The 25,025-nt window shown below is 45.2% G+C and overlaps 1 protein-coding gene across 1 annotated transcript; it reads right to left on the reverse strand.

Annotated features, from left to right (window-relative positions):
- Positions 1–2,450: 2,450 nt before the first annotated feature.
- ATP7A (ATPase copper transporting alpha) lies at positions 2,451–24,948 on the reverse strand. Its single transcript, XM_027896627.1, has 23 exons — positions 24,860–24,948; positions 19,698–19,842; positions 16,349–16,838; positions 14,916–15,636; positions 13,377–13,594; positions 12,277–12,440; positions 11,497–11,658; positions 10,814–10,890; positions 10,415–10,640; positions 9,809–10,042; positions 9,458–9,549; positions 8,920–9,047; positions 8,614–8,768; positions 8,205–8,339; positions 7,166–7,360; positions 6,765–6,947; positions 6,245–6,458; positions 5,438–5,584; positions 4,830–4,972; positions 4,401–4,604; positions 3,737–3,854; positions 3,122–3,224; positions 2,451–2,769 (listed from the first exon to the last, which is right to left on the reverse strand). Exons 2-23 carry the CDS (start codon positions 19,803–19,805, stop codon positions 2,493–2,495), a joined length of 4,494 nt encoding a protein of 1,497 aa, XP_027752428.1. The 5' UTR covers positions 19,806–19,842; positions 24,860–24,948; the 3' UTR covers positions 2,451–2,492.
- Between the last annotated feature and the right edge of the window lie 77 nt (positions 24,949–25,025).

Here is a 25,025-nt window from a genome sequence, read left to right on the forward strand (position 1 = left end):
TAAAGCACCTTATGTAATATTTTAATCACAAGATAAACATTGTGGAAGTCGTTAGCACACCTTTGGGGAGTGTTGGACAGACAACCTGCTTTCAGAGATCTGGGTTGAATTTACCACAACCACCTTGTCCTCAGTCCATCCTTGGGCTCAGTTATTTCCTCTCCCCTCTCTGGTCCTCTGGCTGTCCCAAAAGCTGCTCCCACATCCCTCCCAGCCAGTATTTCCTGTTCCTTATTCCCTGACAATCATCTCTGCACATCATTAAGTACCTGGTTTGGAAAAGGAGTATTATTTGGAAAAGGAACATTGTTTTGTTGTAACAGGATCAAACACTGAGTTTCACAGAAAATGGTAAACATGGAAAAACATCTGTGTTGGGAAAAGTTGGAGATAAAGGCAGCAGTCTGCTGTAAACATTCACCTACATACAATTTGGACAACAAAAGGCAAAGTGCTCTAAAAATAGACTTGGAAATAGTTTAACAAGTTCTTCGTGCTGCTTTATCTGCCAACCAGGAATTTAGCCCTGACCCATCTCCCCGTTTCCTGCAGGAGGAGCCTGAGGTGTCATTTCCATGCCTTCCACTCCACAGCCAGCACCTGCAGCCGTGAAACCCCCGTCAGCAGCAGCGAGACCACCCACAGCACAATCCAAGCCAGCCAAATAATCCACTTTCACCTGCAGAACTGTGCCAAGGACGACACCAGGAACGAGGGTGGATAAACAAGGAAACTGAAATCCTTGGAAACAATCTGCACGACTGTGAAGCACGAAAACCCATCACAACATGATCAAACAGCTTTCAGGTAACAATCTGCTTTGTAAGAACAGCCCTGCTGCTGCGAAGTGGGAACACCCCATGGAATGGCTTTGCAGTGATGTACCTCAGCATGTAACACCATCACCCATTACATGCAGCTATAATCTAATTCTTAAAAATACTCTATTTTCATTAGAGGTATTAAAAATCCAAAATCCTGCAACAGAAATAGTTTGTTTCTTAAACCAGCAGTAGCAACACACGATGCTGCTCTCACTGCAATGCGAGTACACTGATTTACTGACAACAGCCACAGCACAATTCTGCTCTCACACCGCAGGACTCGTCTGGTAGTTGTCAGATAAAATGCAAAAGCTGTTTACTCACGACTTTTTACAGCCACAATCTATGCCCTGACATCAGGCTTCAAGTTAAAAACCAGAAGAGATCTCTGTGTCAGATGCCAAACTGAACTGAGTGTTTCTCCTCCACAAGCACAGCTGGTACGTGTTTACCCTCCATGGGCTGAACTTCCTGGTGAAATCCAACCTGACTGGGCCCCGGCAGAGCTGCCACCAGGCAGTGGAGGTGGGGAGTGGGCTCAGAGTAACCAGCTACTGGGTGATGAACACCTCTTTTCACTGAGAGTACTTTTAGTATTGATGATTTCATGATCAAAACCTGCATTTTGATATTGCAGTTCAGTGGCAAATGAGGAGTGTCTCAGTTCACAAAGGCTGGATCTGAACAGTCCAAGCAAAGGGGCTTTGCACCAACCCACGGAGGGACTCCACACCATTCCTGGTAAACAGACACTTATCTTTAGGAGGAAAAGACTGAACTGCAAAGATTTTAAAGGCAGTCTGTGTGACAATCTCTCCTGATTCATTTCAGGAGTGCCAGCAGACACTGGTGGCGAGCAGTAACTACACTGCCTTCCTAAATCTGAACACTTTGGCTATAATACCACATCACACTGATATTGCATTCCGATGTTGCAGAAGTTTTTGGCTTAGGAGAGGCTGGGAATGAACAAACCTCCCAACCCAGCCAACCTTCAGGCTGTGCCAGTAGCAGGAGTGTCCCAGGGCACGATGTGCAGAGCTCAGCGTGGGGGTGACCCCAAACCTGTCTGTCTCTGCCGTGCAGGAGCACACAGGGAGATCATCTGAAGCTCAGCGTGTGAAAAGCTGAAACCAGATGTTTATAAAATTAAAAGGCATTTGAGAGGAACCATTTCTGGCAGAAGGCAGGCTATGGAAACGAGAGGGGTTCAGGAAGTTCTGAAGTAAGGCACATCTCTCTGCAGACAGAACCTCCAGATTTTGCAGATGCAGTAATTCACACTTGTTCAACACAGCCCCGAACTCGGCCATGCATAAAGTAGCCTGGTATAAGGCTGGGAAATATTGTTCTGCTTCCTTGGTTTCCTTAGTTGTATTTTGACAATTTGCCAAAATAAATGCTCTACTGCAAGCTTCACGGAATGGGAACACAGCCCTGTTTGTCAGCATCAACAGCTACGCACCAGATTTTTTTGGTAAGTCTAGATTAAAACCCAAAAAAATACTCTGGAAAGTCACTGCAAAAACTACCTCTACACTGAAGAAGAAAGACCTCCAGAGGGATCAGTACATGCACAGACCTCAGACAGCTTTTGGTTGTGTTTCCATTTTGTTTCAGGTGTTCTGTTTTGCCTTGGTGGGGGTGGGAGGAGAGAGTTCAAGGCTCTCACAGCGCCGTGTCATCGTCCTCTCCAAAATCCCCCACCAGAAGTGAATGCTTGTCCGGCTCACTGAGGACGATGCTGTTCACCGAGCGCTTGTCTGAGAAGAGGGAGTTTATAGAGGCTCTGCTGTAGTGCAGGATTCGATCCATCAGGCTCAGTTTGGGAGAGCCAGGCCCAGCCTCATCGATGCCCACGTGGACGCTGATTTCCGACGGGCTCTTGTGCCTCATCTGCCCACGGGCCCTCAACTCCAGTTTCTCAGGTCTTGGTTTCTGGTACCTAAGGAAGGAAAAAACAAAACATAACACCTCTCAGGTTGAAGTGAAGTACACTGAGATATGGATAAAACCTGCCCATGTGCTGTGACTGTGCACAAGCCAGAGCCATTTATAATTTGATTGACAAGGTTTCTCCCAAATCCACAAAGACCATAAAGGAATTTTCCATTCTGAACACACTGCTGATTTGTACATCCCTCTGCAAGTTAGAAACGACATTTTTAAGCACTGCTGCCTGCTAAACAGACCTGCCTGAACTGTTCTTCAAAAGGCTTTGAAATCTCTTGTAGTCCCACCCTTATCTTCTGCCACTCTAAGTGAAAGACCCAAACTTCAAACCTGTCCCTACTCACATCTTTAACAGCAAAGAAGAAAGAACCACAGAGACAGAGGAGGCAGCCATCGCTGCAGATCCCATCCAGGGCTGCAAAACCAACCCAATGGGCAGGAAGACACCTAGAAAAAACAAACAACAGAAAGTTCAGAGCAGGAACACTCCATTATTCATGTGTTAACACCTACAGTTTCCCACAGACTGTCCAGTTTTAGTTGTATTTCAATGTGTTAACAAAGAGGATTTTAATTTAAACGACAAATATTTAATACATAAAGATTTGTGTTCTGCCTCAGCTGGAACTTCAGCTGAATCCACACCTGGGTGTGCCACCTGCACACTCTGAAACTCAGAGGAGGAATGTCCTGCCCACCCTGCAGTAAAGCTGCTTGTTCACAGGGTCAGGCTCCTTCAACAAACCTTTTATCTTGAAGTTATTTTGATGTGTTGAGCATATCCATAGTGTGGGAGGAGGACAGCTCACAAATATCCCACTGCAACATGCCCAGGCAGAGACCTCTGCCCTTACCAACAGCCAGAAGTAAAGAAAATGGAAACTCTCCCACACAGCAGTAAATCACTGCAACCTTCTACTCACTGGGCCCAATCTTAGTGCAGGGAGACACTCACGTACCTGCAGCGATGGGAACTCCAATGAGATTGTAAATCAGAGCAAAGACAAAGTTAATCCGGATCCTCTTCACAGTTTTCCTTGATAAATCTATGCTTGCTACCACATCCATCAAGTCATCCTGCAAGTTATGTTTGTTGGAGAAGTCAGAGGGAAAGAAAGGCCCCCGTGCAGTGTCTTTATACCCTTGTTTTAAAGCCAAGTACCCCACACCAGGTGTCACTGTGTAGTAAGTACTCTTTGTAGGCTGCTCTGGTCTGTTTGCAGAGCCCAGTCAGTCAGTGCCAACCTTATTCTGGGTGTCATCATAACCCCAGTGATGTACACAGCACCTCACAGCACAGCTCCAAGCACTGACCACAGTCTGTCAGGTGTTGATGTGTAACCTCGTGACTGTAAACCCGGAGGTGCCGTGGGACAAATACAATTTGTGTTTGCCAAGGATCAGGTCATTTTTCCTGCTTTGCCCCCTCTCAAGCTTTAATTACCCCAAAACCTGCAGTTCCCAGAAGACTGGGAAGTTCCCTTCATAGAATAACCAGCACTACACTAAACAAACAGGATGAAAACAATCTCTGCTCCAGTCCTCCTGGTTTATGGAGATGTGCATCATTCAGCACCTCCTGAGCACTCTAACCCCTCTTTCCAGCTCACTTTCAGTTCTTACCCTAATGAGCACCACGTCAGCTGCCTCAATGGCCACGTCAGTGCCCGTGCCAATAGCAATGCCCACGTTGGCCATGGCAAGGGCCGGCGAGTCGTTGATGCCGTCCCCCACCATCGCCACCCGCTTCCCTTCGTCCTGCAGCTGCTTCACTTTGGCCACTTTGTGGGAGGGAAGAACCTCAGCGAACACTTTGGTGATGCCAACCTGAGGAGAGAGAAAGGACGCGACTGTGTTGCAGCTTTTCTAGGCCCTGTTAAAGCTTCCGCCCAGAATAATGCGACAGGCTTCTTGCATTCTCCCTCCCTCCTCATTCCAAATTTTTTTACATTGCCATCTTTCACAACAGACCAGTTCTATGCCAGCCACCAGAATTATCAACGTGCCACAACAAGCCCAGCTTCAAAGCCAGACACAGGAGCACCAGCTCACCTGAGAGGCAATGGATCGGGCTGTTTTGCTGTTGTCACCAGTCATGAGGACAACTTCTAACCCCATGCTCTTCAAAGTGTAGACTGCCAGCTCAGCCTCTGGCTTCACAGTATCAGCAATAGCTATCAAGCCACACAGCACTCCTAAAAACACAGAAGGAAAGTGTTTGTAATGAAGATGTTTACTCCTTTAGAAGGAAACAAAAAAGTAACTTTTTTCCCCCCCAGTAAGACCAGTTCCAAACCCAGTAATATTGACAGCAAAAAGAATGAGAACAGGTATCAGGGCAGCAAGGTTTAAAGCAATACAGACCATGGACTATCCAACCAGAATAAAAAGAATACCTTTTCTCTCCTCTCTTCCCCTTTGCTCTCTTTGAACTCTTTGCTCGTGTCCAACTCTCCTGTCAGCCAAGAAAGGCAAGACAAGGTCTTTCTCACAGCAAAGTGCTGCAAAACTGGTTAATGACCTCTTTTCATCCCACTATTCTGCTTCAGGTATAACTGCTATGACATCCCCAGTTAATAATTCCTATTTATGCGATATTTTCCGTGGCATTCAGTGACAAATGAAGCTCAGAACAAAGCAGCAGCGCTGAACTCACTCACCATCCACAGCTGCCAGGACGGCCGTGCGGCCCCTCCGCTCGTGCTCCATCATGGCCTTATCAACCTCGCTCCTCACCAGGAGCCCGTTCCTGGTCATCCACTCCCGGTTCCCAATGAGAACAGAGTATTTCTGAGCAGTCACAGTGGCTGAAAGAAGAAAAACCACAATCCTACCATCACGTGGATTAACTAAGGAGCTTCCTTTCAGATAATCCCACCCAGGTTCTCTCAGCATGCAGCGAAAGAGCATCGCAGAGAATTCAAACAGAGATGGTTTTCCTAATCCCTCCTGCCCTGCTGAACTCCTCGTGTGTTCTGGATGGGAGAGACACCAATATTTTATCAGTGCTGGGTAGTTACCGTGTCAGAGGACCAAAAATCCCAAGTCAAACAACACTAAAGGACCAAGTCCCCTTCTTAGCCCTTCTAATGTAACAGCCCAATGCAGCTGAAAGAGATCTAACAACGAGCTGTTTGTGAGTGAAAACCACCCAGTTGTGCAAATATACCTAATTTTGGCAAGCATGTGGTAACTTGGGATAAAGTATAGTAAAACCAGAGAGAGCTGACAGACAACTCCTGTATGATTTTCCAGCCCCATATTCAATATGTAACTTGAAATTGTGTTTAATTTAAATGCTCTGAGTGATGTGTGAGCACAAAATAAACTAACGACCAACTAAATAATGTGTGCCTTGATGCCAGCCCAGTTCCTTGGGACAAAAATAAGTGACCTTACTCTGGAGGATCCTAAAGGCACAAAAGCAAAAATTCTTCCTTTTATCCTCTAAAGGAGAATTAACTTACTTGGTAGCTCAGCATCAATAATCAAAGCAGGCTGCACTGATTCATCTGCATTTTCCTCAATTTTCACGAGAGTTGCGTTTTTAATATTGTTTTCTTCAACCATTCTATTTTTCGTGTGGAGTAATGCTTCAATATTGGTGACTTTACAACTAATGCCACAGCCTGGAACTACCTGAAAATCTGTACATGTCCCAAGGGTTTCCAAGTCCAGTTCCTAGAGAGAAAGGATGGAAAGGGAGGAAGTTTTTAAATATATTACAAAAGCACATTGTATTTACAAAGCCCACAAAATAAAGTGCACTCAAACGAACAGGAAGAGGGAACTAATCAATCATCAAAATCTAACTTTGAGCACCCACCTAATATGGTAGGAAGCACTTTATGTGGCCCCACAATTTTCAGCTTTCCCAAATAAATACAGTAAATGCTCCATATGCAAGAATAGCCTTGAGTGATTTATCAAGTGCTGCAAGAGAGGCTCTTCTGGAACACAAACTGCTCCCCTGTACGACTAACTCACCTTTTTGCAGTATTTGGTTATTGCTGCTCCCAGAGGGTGCTCACTGTTACTCTCTGCAGTCCCCACTATTGCCAGCAGTTTATGACGAGGCAGTTGGTTACCCTCCACCAGAAACTTCACCTGCATCACCTCTGGAGTCCCGTGGGTGATGGTCCCTGTTTTGTCAAACACAACCACCTTCACCTGCAGCGCAACGGGGAGATCTGATTCAGTGAAACAAACTTTAAGGTGCAGCTTTTAAAGGACCTTATCGACACAGACCGGTGACCGACACCCCTGACACACACAGAGCGACCCTGCCGGGCCCACCTCAGGATATTCCACTGTCTGCTCCCACAGCAGTTGGCAAACCCCCCCGGAGCGGGCTGGGCAGCCCCTGCAGCGATGCCCCCACCCCTCACCTTGTGTGCCATCTCCAGGGGCTCCCCCCCCTTGATGAGGATGCCGTTCTGGGCCCCCACGCCCGTGCCCACCATGACGGCCGTGGGGGTGGCCAGGCCCAGGGAGCAGGGACAGGCGATGCACAGCACGGTGATGGAGGCCTGGAAGGCGAAGCGGATGATCACCTCTGCCGGGGAGATGCTGGCACTGTAACCCTGCAGAGGGCACAGGGGGCGGTCAGGGACAGGCTGAGCCATAAAAACAACACATTCAACTGCACACTGCCGTGGGGGTGGGGAAAACCTGCACATCTATCAGCTAAACTATTACTATTAAAACTGAAGCGTGGACAAATTATACAAAAGCTCGGAGTAATGAGTAAATCCATGACTAATTAACCAAGTTCTGTTCTATACTGCATATACCCACGACTGTTTTATTTACAGGACATTTTCCTAAACAAGGCACCCCATGCCATAACTTTCACCTCCTGATGTAATAGAAGATACTGTATCAATACAGTAAGGAAGAAAAAACACAACCAGGTATGACATGAAGACTGGTTTCCTGAAAGTAATAAATTCTAATCAGAAGTACTCCTGAACCAAGAGACCTGTGATCTAAGCAACCCTAAAGTCCAGGCTGGGATCCTGACCCTCCTCTGGCATCTGGAATGAAGATGAATTCACACAGAGCTCTGCTAACAGAGCTGGATGCAGACCTGGAGCTTGTGACACAAGGGAATTCTTTTCTCCAGAGAGAAGGGATGGATGGTGGGTAATTTTTGATGTTAGTATCTACATTTTTTTAATTAACTTTTTTTTTTTTTTAAATACTAACTTCCAGGAGTTGATTAATTACTGTGGATTCTTTCTTTAAGTATAAATATAGGAGTGATACAGCATTAAAAAAATACATAATGTAAAACTGTAATAACAAGAACAATAATAGTCAGCAACTGCCTGCAAGGACAATTCAGAAAGGGAACCACTGCGGTCTAACAGAATTGCAAGGCTGTTTTTGAAATATTTCAGAAGGTGTTTAAGGAGATTTACTCACCAGAAAGTACTTTTCCACTATTCCAAAATCCACAAACCCAATTATAATCCAGGCAAGGAGGGTAACCACAGAGATAGCCACAATAAAGGGAACAAAGTAGCCACTAAGTTTGTCTGCAAATTGCTGGATGGGAGCCTGGGAAGGAGAGACAGGTGACTCAGCAGCATCATAGTGACTCCCCTGTGTGCCAGACACACTCACAGCTGCTGCAGCACACTTGGCTTGCCACAGTTTAATTATAATTAGAGATGCCTTCATGAGAGGATGAGGATTGGCACAGGAGCCTCCATCAAATCCTTCCTCAGCAAGAATCTTCCTTATGCAGCTGCAATTCAGATCTAAGCAAACTCAGCCACTCCCCAGGTGATGTGGTGTGCTGATCCCTGATGTGAGTTTGTTGATACTCTACCTTTGAGGTCTGGGCCTCCTCCACGAGTTTCACAATCTGGGACAGGGTGGTGTCCGCTCCCACGTGGGTCGCTGTGATCAGCAGGGACCCGTTCTGGTTGATGGAACCTGCAATAACTGTGTTGCCAGGCTTCTTGGTCACAGGCATCGCCTCACCTGAGGGAGGGGCAACAGCAGACTGCTGAAAAATGGACCTTTGTAACAGCCCCCAACTCCTCATGGGAGGGAGAACGTGAGCTTCACCTTCCCTTCCTCAGGTTTGTCGGAAGGAAAACGTTTTTTACATCTGCAGAAAGCAAATGCTCACCTGTGATGAGAGATTCATCTACCATGGAGTGTCCCTCAATAACACGACCATCCACTGGGAATTTGCCTCCTGGGACCACTTTGACGATGTCACCCCGCTGAACCAGCTCCACATCGACCTGCTCTTCACTGGAATGATGGAAATGTGGTTTAGTAAGAGGTGTAACCGAAGTGACCCAGTGCCAAAGGAGCTGCCACTACTCACAAAGCACAATCCCACTGCTCGACACACTTAATGCATACAAAAATTAACAGAAAAAAAGGCCATTTTAAAGAGGACTATGACTATTTTATCATAATTTTATTTACTTTCCAGTTAAGGAAACCCACTAATTGTCTTATCACAGCAAAAATCAGCAGTAAGTCAATAAACCACATCAGAGCAATGTTAATTCTTCTGCATTTTAGCATTTTTATCTGCCAGCAAATTTGAAGTTATTTGCTTCATGGCTCTATCAAATGGTAACATTTGTCTGCGAATTAAGCATATTAACAGCAAAAAAGGAACAACAGAAAAAGCAAATGCCAAAGCAAGATACCTTAAAAGAACGTTATCAGGGCCCAAGGTAACAATAGTAGCTTCAGTAGCTTGTAATGAAATTAGTCTTGCCAGGGCTTCTGAGGTTTTACCCTAGAATAATAATTTTCATATTTTGCTGACTATACTATTGAAAAAAAAAAAAAAAAAGCTGGGTAAATGACAACTGCACGTGTTGCAATTTACCCTAGTAAGAAAACACAGATGGATAACAAGTCACTTCAGGTTTTTACCGGTTCAGTTACTTAAGATGATTTATACAGCACAGAAGGTTCAAAGAACCCAACAAAGCTTTCTCATGGGACATTGTTTTAAACAGACACGACATCTGGTGGATTTTCATCTTCCTCACCTTTGCCACGTGCTCCAGCCACCGGCCCAGCGAGATGAACACGAACAGCATTGGGGGGGTGTCAAAGAACGTCACAGGGTTCACTTTTGCTTTCTCAGCCATCGCCACCAGCAGAATAATGAAGGAGTAGAGGAAGGCAATGGAGGTGGCCAACACCACGAGCACATCCATGTTGGCAGTGCTGTGTTTCAGTGCCCTGTAGGCCTGGATGTAGAAGTGCCATCCTCCAAACACCTGCAACGGAGGGTGTTTTACACGACTTGTAAAACACACACAGCATTTCCACCAGAGAGGGAGACACAGGAGTGATTTGTGTTCTTTGCCTTCACCACCTCTTCCTGAGCAAACTCCCACCTCCTCCCCGTGGCCACTGGGGTGGCTCAGCAGCTGCCTCAGGTGCTTTTCGGGTGCCCAGCCCCTGGGCACTGACTGCCCTGCCCACCACAGTCTCTGGCACCAATTATTTTGGCAACAGCAAAAGCAGGTAACGACCTCAAAGGCATTTGGCATCAGCATTGGACTCACTTTTCAAATTTACTTCCTTCCCAGCCTTCCAGGTTAAGTGTTTAAGCCCAACAAACCAGGAGTTGTCATAACCCCACTTACCTGTACAGGGACACAGAGCAAAAAGGACAGGAAATTCATAACAGACAATCCTGGCAGGAGCTGGTAATCCAGGACCATGGAGGGGTGAGGGGCCTCCCTCTCCTCACTGCTCATGTTCTGATGTGCGTGAGCATCCGAAGGATGATTGTTCATCACCATCATGTAAATCATCAGCCCCATGACAGGGATGCAGAAAACGAAGCTCACGACAAAAGACCTTTTCCACCTTGGATTGAAAAGGAGAAAGAAAGAAAAAACAACTTGTATTGCAGTCAAGTGCTGGAGAACTTTTCAACCAGCAACTCTGGACAGCCACAAAAAACTCCACAAATTTATGGTTGACTAAAAAAGAAGAATCAAAGATATTTACAGAATCTAAATATGTTCAGGAATACTTACTGCCTGATTTCCTGTTTGTGATCCAGATGACTAGCAGATCTATCCTTTTTGACTAAGGACGTAGTGAAACCTAAATCCTAAGGAAAAAAAAGCGTAACAGAAAAGAGAACAGTCAGTTTTAACATACACTTTGTGGTCAGTTATTGCCAGATTACTGATATGCTGCCAGCCTTACCCTTGTTTACTTTATTAACATTTCTGATACGATAGTTACTATTGTTTAGTTACCTTGCAAAGAGAGAGAAGCAATCTGTTGTAAAAATCAACCTTTCTAGAACAAAATGCTTTTCTAAAATGTGGCTTTCCAAAATGGTTTTTCCTGAAGCACAGACATAAGAGAAATCGAGGCAGAAAGCTGAGAAACATATTTCACCTCTCACCTGCTACAGCACTTAATTTTTAAATGTGATCTATTTTTCTACAAACCCATAGCTGCTATCTCCAACTCTACCACAGCCTGGTTTTTATAGTATTTCTGTTTAAAAGCTTTAGGCCAAGTTGTAACAGAGCATTTCTGAGCCAGAACACAGTATTAGTTACAAACACCTACACTGAGAAGAAAGCAGATGGAAGAAGACAGATCTACTTTTTCACTTTAACAGCCTTCCCTTCTGTTTCTGGGGTGTGTAACTTAGATAGGATAGTGGATATTTTACAAGGCTTGGAGCCTAAATGAATCTCACCTTGATCACTTGTATAACATCTCGAGGACCAACAGCCTCAGGGTCATATTTGATGTGTGCTTTGTTGGTTGCAAGAGCTACCGAGCAGTACAAAACACCACTGGTCTTCATGAGGGTGGATTCTATCTTGTGCACACAAGAGGCACATGTCATGCCTCTCACCTGAAAAACAAAGGTTCCTTCCTGTTATCAAAACCTCAGCTTATCTGGTAAATGCATCTTAAAAAGCAGGAAAAGTCCTTGTGACCGTCCTGCCTTATTTATTGCTTTGTTCTGGGGTTTGAAGAGCTGAGATGGAGCTCTAGTGAAGGATGAGCTTCAGAATCAGAGAACGGTTTGGGTTGGAGGGGATCTTAAAGACCATTTAGTTCCAAGCCCCTGCCATGGGCAGGGATGCCTCCCAAAAATCGTGTTGCTCGGGGGCCCATCCAGCCCTCCTAGAGGAAGCAGAGCAAAGAGACCAGAGTGCTAAGCCCTGCTAAGGCTCTGCTGGCTCTTCAAGCTCAGACCTGGGTCCAGACTCAACTTCAAAAAGTAAATTGTGGCAATAAGAAGAGTAATCAGAAAAATACAGGACTATTTCTCTGCCTTCAGTGTAGCAGCAGTGAGCCAGCAGAGTCTGCAGGACCAGACAGTATTTGTGAGACAGACCTGAGGTACTCTGATATTCTTTTCCTGAATTAAGCTCTATTACGTGATTAAACTTCAGCAAGTGGAACACTTGCACAATAGATAAAAGCGACAGAAGCCGAGGGTGTGGGGTTTTAATCACTAACTTACAACGAGCTCCAGAACTCCATCTCCTTCCCCGCAGTTTTCCATCACGGTGGCTCCAAAGCCCAGCTCCCGGATGAGCTCTGCGATGGCTGACGGGTGTGTGACAGCAGGGTTGTACCTCACCTCTGCCTTCCCTGCCATCAGGGCCACAAGGATCGAGTGGATTCCTGGGCAACAAAAATGTGTGAGCAACAGATCAGGCTCAAGAAAAATCCTGCGCTTATGGTAACATGAGGGCACGACACAAGATGAAACTGGGAAAGGTACCGTGTTGTAAATAAAGCAAAACATGCTGATTTTTGGAAGATAAACCAACAACACAACCAGAGCACCTCAGTGTAGGTGTGACAGATAAAAGCATGAAAGGCATGTTTCTAACAGTCTAATTACAAACATTCTGTCCATGCTATATGAAAAAAAGATGATCTATTTTTACTGCAAAGAAGTTCTTCTAAAATACAGCGCTGTATCTTTTCCTGATCTGCATTTACTATTTCTAGAAGCCTTTTCTTCAAGGCAGAACAAGCAGGAGAAAGGGCAGGGCTAACAGTCAGTCCTATCGTATACTGAAATAATTAAAATCCAGGTCAACCTGGAATACATCCACCTTCATTACAATAATTAAACACAGTCTGCATTAATGACTGTTTGCTACATCACAGTCATGCAGCCGTTTGTTTAATCAGACAGGCATGTCCTGACTGCCAGAGCTAAAATTAACTTGTGTCTCTTTAATCCACACTAATACTGTCCCTCTCTAATAACTCCCTCCCCAGCACACACAGAGCTGGAACGCACACCTGGGCACCTCCCTCCAGTAGGAAAGATTTGTTTTCCTTTCCAAAGGATCTGTATTTGATCCCTACCCTCTCTGGAGCGCTCAGGTGCTGTTTTTGGGAGGGCACTCCCTGGCCAGCATGTCCATAAAGCAGCAGGAACGACCCTGTTCCCATCCTGTGGGCTGGAGGTGAGCAGTTCTCCCTCCTGGAACACCTGCAGTGCCCTTCTCCTGACAGCCCAGCCACCAAAAGTGCTGTGCAAAAGCCAGATGGATTCTCCCAAACAAACAGAAGTGTAACAGCTGGCACTGACACACATCTTACCATCTTCCCTCCTCAGGTTCCTCTCGATGTTGGCCACGCACGAAGCACACGTCATTCCTGTCACCTGCACGTAGCACTTGGAGAGGGTCTTCGTGTCCTGCCTCCCGAGCTGGGCTGGGGGCACTTTGGAGGAGGGGTCAGGTCTGTGAGAGTCCAGCTGTGCTTCAGGTGAGGGCTGAGCTCTGGCCACAGGCACTTCTGCCTTCGCTGGAAAGGAGATTGCAGGTCATGACCACGTGAGCAGCCACCGCAGTGAGGTGTGAGCTGCAACTACAGACTGCTCTGCATTTACACTGAAAATGGAAACTGCAGTGCCTTGTCAATCAGATCCATCCACCTGTCTGTCAGTGGAGAGTCAGCAACAGAAATCAAGACAAAGGGTTGGGCCACTGATTAACTCATTGTTTTGTTACTGTTTTTCCTCTTGCCTTTCTTCATCGTCTCTGTTCTGTTACACATCCTTTGTCCTCTTCTCTAGGCTGTCAGTGGAATGTCTGCACTGCAACCTTAGTTTTACCCACAATTTTATTGAGTTTACCTGGAGCACAAAGCTGAATCTGTAAGCAAGTGCATGTTTCATAAGCAAAGTCGGTGATTTTGACCTCTGGAACTCCAGACATCTGTTCCTTACAGAATTCAGGGAATGCTGTGTCTGTGCAGGAGCAGGGCAAAAGGAATTAAATGGGAGCACCCAACCACTTCTTCAGCTACTGCCATAGAACAGCTCATGTACTGTATTTATTGATATTTAATCTTACTGGATCAACAAGTGGAGCTTCCCTGTTCCCTCGGGAAGCCTCTCTTCCCATTCGTGTTTGCTGGAGGTGGGGGTGAGAATTTGGGTTGGGCACACCTAGGACAGCCAACCCACACAGATGGACAAACACCTGCCTGCCCACGGGAAGGAGTTAACTAATTCCTTGCTTTGCTTGCAGGGGTAACTTTTGCTTTACCTGGTAAACTTATATTTATCTAATCCATAACGTTTTCCTCTTATACCCTTCTCTTCCCCCTCCCCTCATGGGTGGTTGGTGCTGAGCTGCTGACCAGGGTTCTCCCACAGCATCATCATTTTAACATTCTCACTGATGACCACTCTCTTCAGACTCCTCAGTCATGCCTGAGCCTGGTTAAATTTCCCTTCACTAGTTAGTCCACAGGAGCCAAGACTTAAATAATTCAATATTAAAGAAACTTCAGCACAGCAATCCAAATTATTCTTCACAGCTAGCAAAGCTACAATTCCATATTCATGCCATGAATATTGTAGAGCAGCAAACAGGAACTGTATTTGAACACAAATATTTATCTGACATTTATACTTCCAGGCATCTCAATCATTTTAATTAATCTGATGTATTAAAGGCTGTGCATGGATCTCTAATTATCTCATTGGCAGAAAAGACAGAAAGCTTCACTTGGCAAGCACAAAGTGTGTGTCAGCTGCTGAATTTCATCTTAAGTTGTACCCAAGGCTGAAAAAAATCCAGACAAGCCTTTTGAATTTCCAAGTTTAATATGTCATTACCTGGCAGAGATGCATCGAATCCCATGTCCTCTATCGAGGACCGCAGCTCCTCCGGGCTTGTCTGCAGGGGGTCATATTCTATGGTCCCACTGCCATCGGAGAGGGACACACGGACACATTTCACACCTGGCTTTTGGGATATGACTCCCTCGATGGACTGCACACAAGAGCTGCAGGTCATCCCCTCAATATTGACCACCACGACCTGAGTGAGTGGCTGGCTGGGATCCTTCAGAGCCGGCTGAGGTTTCAGGGGAGACGCCAGCGTGGGGATAAGTGTCAGACTGTCGTGCTCCTCGGGAAGGCTGACTTTGAACCTCTCAGGAGACACGGCCTCTATGGCTTCCCTCAGCCTGTCTACGCTGATTAGGTTTGGGTTATAGTTGATAACAGCAGATTTCTTCTCCAATGAAACGACGACACCTGTTACCGCCGGGAGTGCTGAGACGGCGCCCTGGATGTTGAGGACACAGGAATTGCTGTGCATCCCATCGACCCTGAACACAACTGTCGTGGTCCCAGTGCCACTGCAGGGTTCCCTCTGTGCTGCCTCAGGGCCTTTGGGCTGGGCGTTCCTCAGCCTCTCCAGGTCAGCTGTGCTGAGCTTCAGGGCTCTGGGCTGCTTCTTGAAGGATGCCGTGAAACCCGCTGCTTCAATCTGCTGTTTTATTTCTTCTGCTGTGATCAGGTGAGGCTGGTAGATAACAACAGCTTCCTGATTGTCCAGAGACACTGGAATTGAAGAAATAAATGAACAGAAGTGTGTGTTACTGCTCTAAACATAACAAGCACACCAACAGGTCTTGGCAAGGCTTTCCAAGAACACTTGAAATGGTCAGAGAAGCAAATGCAACAAAGGAGATTCCATTGGTTTGGTAAATATCAAACAGCTTAGTTCTTCAACCATTTTTTGTCTAGTACTACAACAATTTTCAACTCCTCTTTTCCTCAGTTTTTTGCTCTTTCCCAAGGACTTCCACAAATGGCATCAGTACTTCTTATTAAATTTATCCTTTTATTAGGTCCTGTGGCAATATGTTAATGCCAAAGCTAATTATACAGATAAATTGATCTTGCATTTTAGATACAATTATATACATGACAATAAAAATTTTTAGTTTAACAGAAAAGATAAACTAACATCAATTAAAACATAAAAACAACATCCTGTGTTAGAGGTTTCTATAACTGGTAATGAAGTTATGGAGCACAACTATTCCAGGCTCCCAACCAAGATACAAAGCAACCACTGGATACTGTCTGTCACACATGTAACAGCAACGGCCTCCCCACAATTTGGGCCCGTTTCCTCACTTCTAGTTCAAATCAAACGTGATGAAATACCCAGCACCACAAACACTCACGCACTCAGCTCTCCCACATCTCCACAATGCCACTGAAGGACAGCATGGCCAAATTACATGAAGGCACACCAAGGTTTTACCTCTAACCCGCTGAATTCCTTGCAGTTTTCCGAGCCTGCCCTCGATGGTGCTGGTGCAGGAGTGACAGGTCATCCCATCCACCTTCAGGCGCAGCACAGCACTGCTGGCCTGAGACCAGCCGGAGTCCTCCCGAGTTCCAGGGCTCCCCTCTGCTGCAGAGATGTTTAAATCTGCTCCTGGCACCATCTGGATAATCTGCCTGCCGTTTATGATGGAAGAAATGAAAGTCACCACGGCGGTTTTTTGGTCAGAGGAGACTTTCACGTCCAGGATGCCTTTGTTGTTCAGCAGCGTGGCACAGATCTGCCTGGGAGTCAGGGCCGACCGGGGAGGGATGCTGAGGAAAACAGTGTCAGTTAAGACAGGCTGTGGGTTTGGGTCAGCCAGTGCAGCATCAAATCCCATGTCATAGATGGCTTCCTGCAGGCTCGCTGGAGTCTGGAGCTTGGAGTCGTAAATGACGACGGCATTCTTATCCTCCAGGGAGACCTTGGGAGGCAACAGACACAACAATTGACCAAACTGCAAGACAGAGAATCACTACGACTGCATGAGACTTTTTACTTGCAAAAATTAGCAGCACTTGTCCAGCATAGCTTTACTCCTCACTCCCCACCTGGAGGAGCAAAGCCACACCAGCAGCCACTGAGTGACTTCTGTGCAACAGCCGGGCTGGAAGGAAGAGATGCCAGCCCTTACCCCCTGTTTCACAATCCTCTCCAAGTCCGTCTGGCCACTTTCACTTACGACATCCAGACAGCCCCAACGCATTTAATGAAACTTCCAGAGCCAAATCCTCCTGAATGATGATGATTAACCCAAAAGAGCCCACAGAAAAAATTCAAATCAGTTTGCAGCAATTCTAATGCAGTTAGCAGTAATTACCCTCAGGCTACGAGGATGGAAGCAAACACTCCTGGAAAAAAAACCACAGCTCTAAGTGGCAGTGCAAGGAGCCCAGCATTTCCAGGCATGGGAGGCACAGGCTGGTAACTTGCTGTGAGCAAAAACCTGCACCAGACTTCACTGAACAAAATTCGATTTGGAAGCCTGATAGACGAAGCTTTTTTTCCTCTCTCTGTACATTTTGGTGATCCAGGGACATCCTGATTTGGTATTAACCTTTCCCAGTAGATGGTACAAATATCCTCAATTTAATTTTCTCCCAAGGGATGATAAATCAAATATAATAATTGCAGTTTCCAAAAGGAAAAAAACGAAGCCTGCCAGAGGCCCAACACATTGCCAATTCAATTCTGTCCTTCCTCTGGGCAGAGCTACAACCTAAAGATCACAGTCATGATGAAATTAAATCAGTTAAATACTTTTAAGAACCACCTCTCCTCATTTCTGTCCCAATTATGGGCCCTTGCAGGATTAGCAACGTGGACATTTATTGGTTCCATTGCAGTTGGAGGCGAAATAATCTGAGCAGCTGTTTGTCTGTATTAGCCATCTAACATTCCCACCCCTTGCTGACCTGACTCATAATCACTAAACAAAACCCTGTTTTAGTGTTCTCAGAGAATTTTCTGAGTCAAATGATGACTGAACCGTAGCTCTGATGCTGTAAAAAGGATCATTACTAAATATGTCCTCTTAACGTTTCTCAGAGTCCTGTTCTACTCAGGCTACATTTCTGTAATACAGTTTTTGAAACAGTATTCAGCTTTGGGAATTTACCTTAAAACCTAAATACAAAACTCTTAATATTGTCCTTTTAAAAATCTGCCTCATTCCTCATGTAAAAGACAGTATGGGATGCACATTGTCTTGAATTAAGTAAATTAGAAATCTCTCCTCCCTCTTCTACCTGAAGTCAACTGTACATTCTCAGAAATAGCTGAGAAAACACAAGGCTGACGAGATGACATTTTTTGCTAGAAAAATGAGAAAGGGAGGATTCTGAAATCCAGTTATCTGGGGTTATTTTACAGGCTGCTTTTGGCCTCCATCTGACTCCAGTGACCAGTCTCACCACGCACAGTTCAGTGCCCCAAGGTCCTGGTGTCAGAGCACAGACTCCCATCAAAGCTCCACTGCAGTGGAAGGAAGATGGGAAATTATGTGTCCTGTCAATATTGCTGCTCTTCACCAACATTCCCACGTGTGCACAGCAACATCTGCGTCAGGCAAAAGGAATTTCACTGAACCACTGCACCTCCTGCCTCTGCAGGGAAAGTGCACCAACAATGAGCCCTTCAAAACCAGCTACAGGTGATGATCACATGCACCCCAAATAAGGACAATGGGCCCAGTTCTGAGAAGGAAAGTGTTTGTTAAAGGCATTTCTACTAAAATAGAAATTAACTTTTGATGAAACCAGGAAGGTACTGCTTTCTTTGGAGTAAAATCCACCACTAGTACAGCACGATTTCAGAACACAGCTACTCAATAATTAAACTTCGCAGTTTTCTGTTGCTGATATTGAAAAGACTGTTCTTTCTACCACAGACTGGGTCACAAAATTAATAGCAGTCTCCCAGTTTTTCAATTGTTTCCATTAATAAATCTACTATGAAATTATGTACTGTACAGGGATGATCAGCTCACCCTGGAACACTCTACAGTTCACTGTTTTGCCCAAGACCGAAACAACACTAACAAAATACTGATCTCTCCTCCCAGCTAAGAGAAAAAGTTATAATCAAGGCAGGCCAAGGAAACCTGGATTTTGTGAGCAGTTCAGGATTACAGTTCTGCTGCCCTTTCTCTCATTTCCTCAAGGACAGTACAAAGGAAAGGAAACTTCTGATGCTTGAAAGACCTGTCAAGACTTTCCTATGTTACCTGGATTTCCTGCCACTCCTATTTCATGGATCACAACAGAAGAGGGTTTTTTTCATGGTGAGTCAACTACCCCACAATTACCTGGACACCTCAAGCCCACAAACACTTTTGAACCTGTGCAAGTGACCTCAGTGCCCCATCAGCTGGACAGAAAAGGCTTCTGAGCAAATACTGACATTTGTGCAGCACAAGGGACAAGGACAGCTCCCTTTTTTCACCAGTGCAAGTTCTTAGGCTTTTGCTTTATTTTATTTTAAAGTTTATTGTTCTTGCCTCTTACCTTTTTTTTTTTCACTTTACTCCACAATACTGAATTAACTGTAAAGCAGAAAATTAATTAAGAGCAGCAGATAATGACTTAGCTCCCACTGCAGGTAAGTAAGCACTTGTTTTTTTGTTATATTACCAGAACTCCACTAATGGATCTCCAACACCAGCTTCCCCTGAAACATTCAGAATACACTCTTCCCACATTATTTTCCTCCCTTGGTGCAAAATTTATCGTGGTTTCCCATACAAGGACAAAGCTTTGTAAGAAACAGTGACATCATTACTTACTTTAATGTTATGGATTCCATCCATCTTCCCCACGTGCTGCTCGATGGTCTGAACACAGGAACTGCAGGTCATCCCCTCCACGCCAATGACCACGGATTGGGCCTCCATTGTCAATTCCTACTCAAGTCTTCTCATTGCTGGTGGCTTAAAAACAAGGAAGACTCTGGTTCTTAAATCACCTCACAAGGACTGAAATGAAAACAGGGATGTAGTGGAAGGCGTGCCCATGGCAGGGACTGGAATGAGTTTTAAGGTCCCTTCCAACCCAAACCACTCCACGAGTCTGTGATTTAACAAATGTCACACTGAGCCACAAGGAACTCGAGTAGATATTAAAATATGAGCAAAGCTGTACAGGGAGATACTCTGAAGAGTATCATTATAATGTCAGTCATAAAAACATGCCCAGAAAAAATTACTGAACCTAAGTGAAATTAATTTGGAGAGATAACAGCCATTGCAAAGGATTCCTTTTGCTAAATGAATAAACCCTTTAGTGACTGAGGGGAAAAGAGGGCAAAAGAAGTGATTTTCAGATTTTTTTCTTAACATTTCGAAAATCTGCATTATTTTTCCAATGACAGAGAGGTTAGTGACCAGGAAAATGATCCCACTTAATGTCTGGCTGCAGTGGAAGCAGCAAAATGTGATGACTAACTGAAGAGCTGAAGTTAAGACCTGCTTAACTCATTTTGCTTATCCTGAAGGCCTATCTTGGAAAACTAAATTACATTAACAACGTTGGGTAAAATTAGTTTTCTTGCTTCTTGGAGACATTTCCAAGCTGTTCCCTGTTACAGAAGGTCTGGAAGTTTCTGGTTTCACTTCGAGTTGTTACAAACCATGTAAGAACACGAGAAGTTTCATCATAGGAACAGGTTTTACCTCCCTGATGCACAAAACTAAATGTTGAAACTTAATTAACAAGAAGCAAAGACAGTATAAAACTGGGAATTAGTGACTTTTCCAACAGATGAAATCCATCTCAACCCTGCCAAGAACAGAAATAAGACAAGCACACCTGAAGAGTTATTACAGATCTCACCTCTCACACACACAAGTGTTTGTATGCAAATATTCACACATTACAGGCACCCAGAACTGTCACCTGACACAGGAATTATCAATCAGCAGAAGTGTGTATTTTAAGCAAGCTTGATATAGCAGGTTCTTTCTCAGACTCGTCTGCACGCTTGGAGGTACCTTAAACAACTCTGTAAGTCACCCAAGGAAACACCTGCTTTGTGTCCCGGTGCAATGGGATCCTCCCTGATGACCTCAGCTCTTCCCTAAGGAATGCTCAGTCCTCACAGAGCAAACAAAGACGTTGTTGTAACCCCACAGTCTGGGAGCAGCCCGATATTCCCCCAGGCCTGAAGTGCAAATAAAGTCACAAGAAGTCCTTGACTTACAGTGCACTCTGTGAGCACAACCAGGCACCCAGAACTGATTAAAATGGGCCACAACAGACAATCACAGACAGAGACCACCTGTCCTCCAGTCAGGTCTGGACAGACAGGAGTTTGAAAGCATTTCAGGGACAGCATCAACCTGTACTGCCCTGACAACCTGCACAACCGCTGTATCTGGAAAACAAAAATAAGGAAATGCTTTAGCTGTGAGCTGCCATCTAAAACAATCAAAGGTTGGCAACATGCTGCCTTAGAAGTGGGAAACAGCTCTAAGTCAGAGCGTGCTGACTTGCCTGTTCTTAGGCAAACTACAGTACAGAAATATCCATTTTTACAGAAACTAGGATATGTGTTAAAGAAACAGCAGCCTGTGAAACTGTGGCCAGTGAACCAGCACTGTTGAAGGGACTGCATTAACCATCAGCACTGCTACCAAATGCCCACCGATGCATTAAAACCCCAATTGCTTATATATGTGAAAATAACATTAGGCTTCTTTCCTATCTATTATTATTATGGTTTGTATGCATAAAGTATTTCCTCCATTTTCTCAATCTGCTTCCTTGCCCTTCTGCTGCTCGTTCATAAACACAGCAGAGAATATCCTGTCCTGGAAGAGACTGTAATTCAAACATGCAAAAAGCATAAAGACATAAGGAAAGAGAAAGAAAAAAAAAAAAAAAGGCAAATTTCTTTTTTCTTTTTTGCCCCTCAAGGCCCCAGAATACTAGGACTGAATTCAGAGCTTCCATCAACAGAATTCATCAGTTGGACCAAACTGTCTCTTCTTTTTGTTGTCTGGCTCTCAGTTAGGAAACACCCTGGACCTCTGTGACATGAGCATCACTCACAGCTCTCTGCTGCTGGGGAATACAACCAACAAGGACTTTTATTTACATGCTTGCAAGTTGCTAACAGTTTTTATATAATTTTAAAAACAGGCTGTTCTCTTAAAAAATGAGATGTGTCCAAGCGTAAATAAGCCATTTGAGAGCATTACTGCCTCTTCACATCAGTCACATTATATTATTAACTCTGAATTAAGAACCAGCTCGTTAACAGTCTCAATTTTCTGTACAGCCTCACTGACATTTCTGAATTCATTGTCTGAATTTCCAGTGCTCCTGATGCTTCAAAGAAATCTTGTTCTCAGAACAAAGCACAGGGTTTACACGGCGACTCTGAGAACACACAATCCTTTTTCCTCCCCTTACAGAATGCCCAGGACAGGCAGTTAAATACACATTTACACAGCTCAGACAGTACCTTGTCATGTTCCATTCCAATTCTAACGCTCTGCCTCCCTCACAAGTGCTTCCTGGTAAAAATACTTCAGCTGTAACTTGAAAGAAATATTTTGTGTCATATTTCCTCCTCCTGACAGCATGAAATGAAGAAAATTCAAAACTAAGCAGGCTGAAAAATCTCTGTTGCACCAATAAATTAGGACTAGATGCACACAAGAGGTGTATGAATAACAATTTAATCCTGGTTTTCTTTTTTCTCTTGTCATCCATCACTCCATCTGTGTGATTCCTCACTCCATTTGTTATACATATAAATACACACAGATATATATATATATTAATTATCTCAAAAGAGAACCCCATCCTACAAAGTCCAGTTATGGTTCTGGCAGATGCAGCTGAAACAGCCAACAAACTTCTGCAACACCCAAAAAGCTCTGCAGGTGCTGAGAAATATTTTAAAAGTTGACCAAAGATCTCAGCAATTACCACTGACTTCATGGCAAATGACTGCCAATAAATAAATTTAAATAAAGTTATCATGGATATATCCTTTTAAGTTAGTGTTCTGTTCTGGGATCAGCAGGGACACGGAAGGTTGAGGGTCCACAGCCAGCCTTCACCAAGGTTCTCTGCCTGACATTATATTTTATGGTTTCAGATGTAATTTATAGCTGCTGAAACTTAAAGAGGTAAATACGACACAAACACCAGAAACAGAAGCTGCCAGGTTTAATGACAGCCTTTGGATTTTATTAAATTTCCAAATGGCCAGGTGCTATCAGCTGGCTGCATTAACGGCAGCAGAAAGCTAAATCACTAATTACAGTAGATGGAAAAAGGTGCCTGTCCCCAGAGGTGTGCAGGGACCTGGGGAAAAGAGCAAAGGGCAGCAAGAAAGGAAAAAGCTGCATCACCTCACCTTTGGGCTTAAAAAGCGCTTCAGAAGACAGCACCCAGCACAGAAGGAGCTTTTATAGGGTTCATGGGCAAACAGAGCCACTTAAAGCACAGCCAGATAGGAGATATACTGGAAAATCTCGTGGATATACGAGGTTTAATCATTGAGAGAGAAACTGTGCATCTGCAATGAATGTCAGAGCTACGTGACACTCTAAACAGGCTGCAATTCACGTTGCTCAAGACTCTTAACGAGCCTTGCTTGGTCAGCAGACGATGGAAATTGCTCTCGGGATTTATTTCTATACAAACTGCACGGGGAAAAAAAAAGTACATATTGAAAGCATTCTGCTTCATTTCTAACAGGAGTATTATAGGACTTGAGACAAATCCTTTGCAAATCCTTTTACTTTTTTGTGAGCTTCCACTACCTCTTCAAGTCAGATTTTTGGAGAACATGAATGTTCCCTGGGAAGTATTAGGAACAGAATATAATGTACAAGCTATTATTATGTGAACATACCAAGGCCAACTAGGGCTCCTCACTCTTCAGCTTGGTCTCAAATTACTTGGCAGAACAACGTGAAATGCATTATACAAGTGAAAATAAGAATAAAACAGCAAATGACATGCAATGCTGACTTCTGCTTCCCTGATTTGCCACCTTGGAAGTAAAAGGCCTTCATGACTTTCCTCTATAAGGAAATACACTATAATATAATTAATTTCTATTCAAATTGTGCTTGCACTCACACAGTAGTGCATTGTAATACACACAACTACCTCCCACGTTACCAAATCTTGGCCTATTTACATCCAGAAACGCAGTTTGACAAGTATTTAAGTACAGAAATACAATCTTTGCTGACTGCATGAAAGATTTTAAGCAACCTTCCACTAATTACGTGCAATTTCCAGAATATGCACACAGAGAAGCACCAGTTAAAGCTGTTTTGCTCTTGCTCGTTTTCTCAAGATTTTACCCCAAAGCATCACAGACAACTTTCTGCCCTTTCCCAGAACATTTATACTGTGTTTGTAACGAAAACGCTGGAAAGGAGGGACTTGTGCACAGAGCGCTGCCATCATAAGGTGGCACAAGGCGACACGAGGCAAGACGCTAAGTCAGATGTGTCAGAGGGACGAGCTGAGCAGCTCGGAAGCGGTAAAAAGGCTCCGTGTGCCTCCGCATTCCCGACCAGGCTTTCTCTGCAGACTGACAACGGGGCCCTTTCCGAAGCTCCAGAGAGCACATTCTTTCGTCCCAAGGAGAAGGGAAGGTGGGTGCTCCCTGCCAAGCAGAGCCCGCCGGGAACACCGGGCTGAGCAGGACACTCCGCTCCGGGATGGGGTCACCCGAGACCCTCACACCGCCCACGGCCCCTCCGCGGGGCTGGACAGACCCTGCCCGAGCCAAGGGCTTTTGGGGCCCGGACCCTCCCCGGGACCATCTCCCTCCCCCCCACCCCCTATCCCGGCACTGCGTCCTGCCCGCGGGAGCGCCGGGAGAACCTCCCCGGGACAGCGGGATATTCCCCCGGGCCGGCCCATACTCCCTGGGACACTGGGCTATCACCGCACGGTCCGTACTCCCCAGGGCAGCGGGATTTCACCCCATGGTCCGCACTCACCGGGATCTCTCTTCCTCTCTCCCCAGCCCCGCTCGCCGCTCCCGGCCCGGGCCCCGCCGGGCCCTCGCCCCGCCCCGCTCACGTGAGGCGCGGGCCACGTGACGGCGGAGGGCGGGGCGGCGCCGCCGCAGCCGCGAC

This window comes from Empidonax traillii, unplaced genomic scaffold (genome assembly GCF_003031625.1).
Source record: "Empidonax traillii isolate 1590-97213 ecotype Southwest subspecies unplaced genomic scaffold, ASM303162v1 scaffold505:size591145, whole genome shotgun sequence".
NCBI classification, from domain to species: domain Eukaryota; kingdom Metazoa; phylum Chordata; class Aves; order Passeriformes; family Tyrannidae; genus Empidonax; species Empidonax traillii.

Bases quoted from the DNA above. Each gene is read 5' to 3' on its own strand.
- ATP7A (XM_027896627.1), bottom strand. From the start codon at position 19,805: ATGGAGGCCCAATCCGTGGTCATTGGCGTGGAGGGGATGACCTGCAGT. The intron at 11,659-12,276 runs GTAAGTTAGTGA...TTTGTTTTTCAG, and splicing joins ATGGAGTTCTGGAGCTCGTT to GTGAGAGGCATGACATGTGC. The intron at 3,225-3,736 runs GTACGTGAGTGT...TGTTTTTTCTAG, and splicing joins TGGAGTTCCCATCGCTGCAG to GTGTCTTCCTGCCCATTGGG.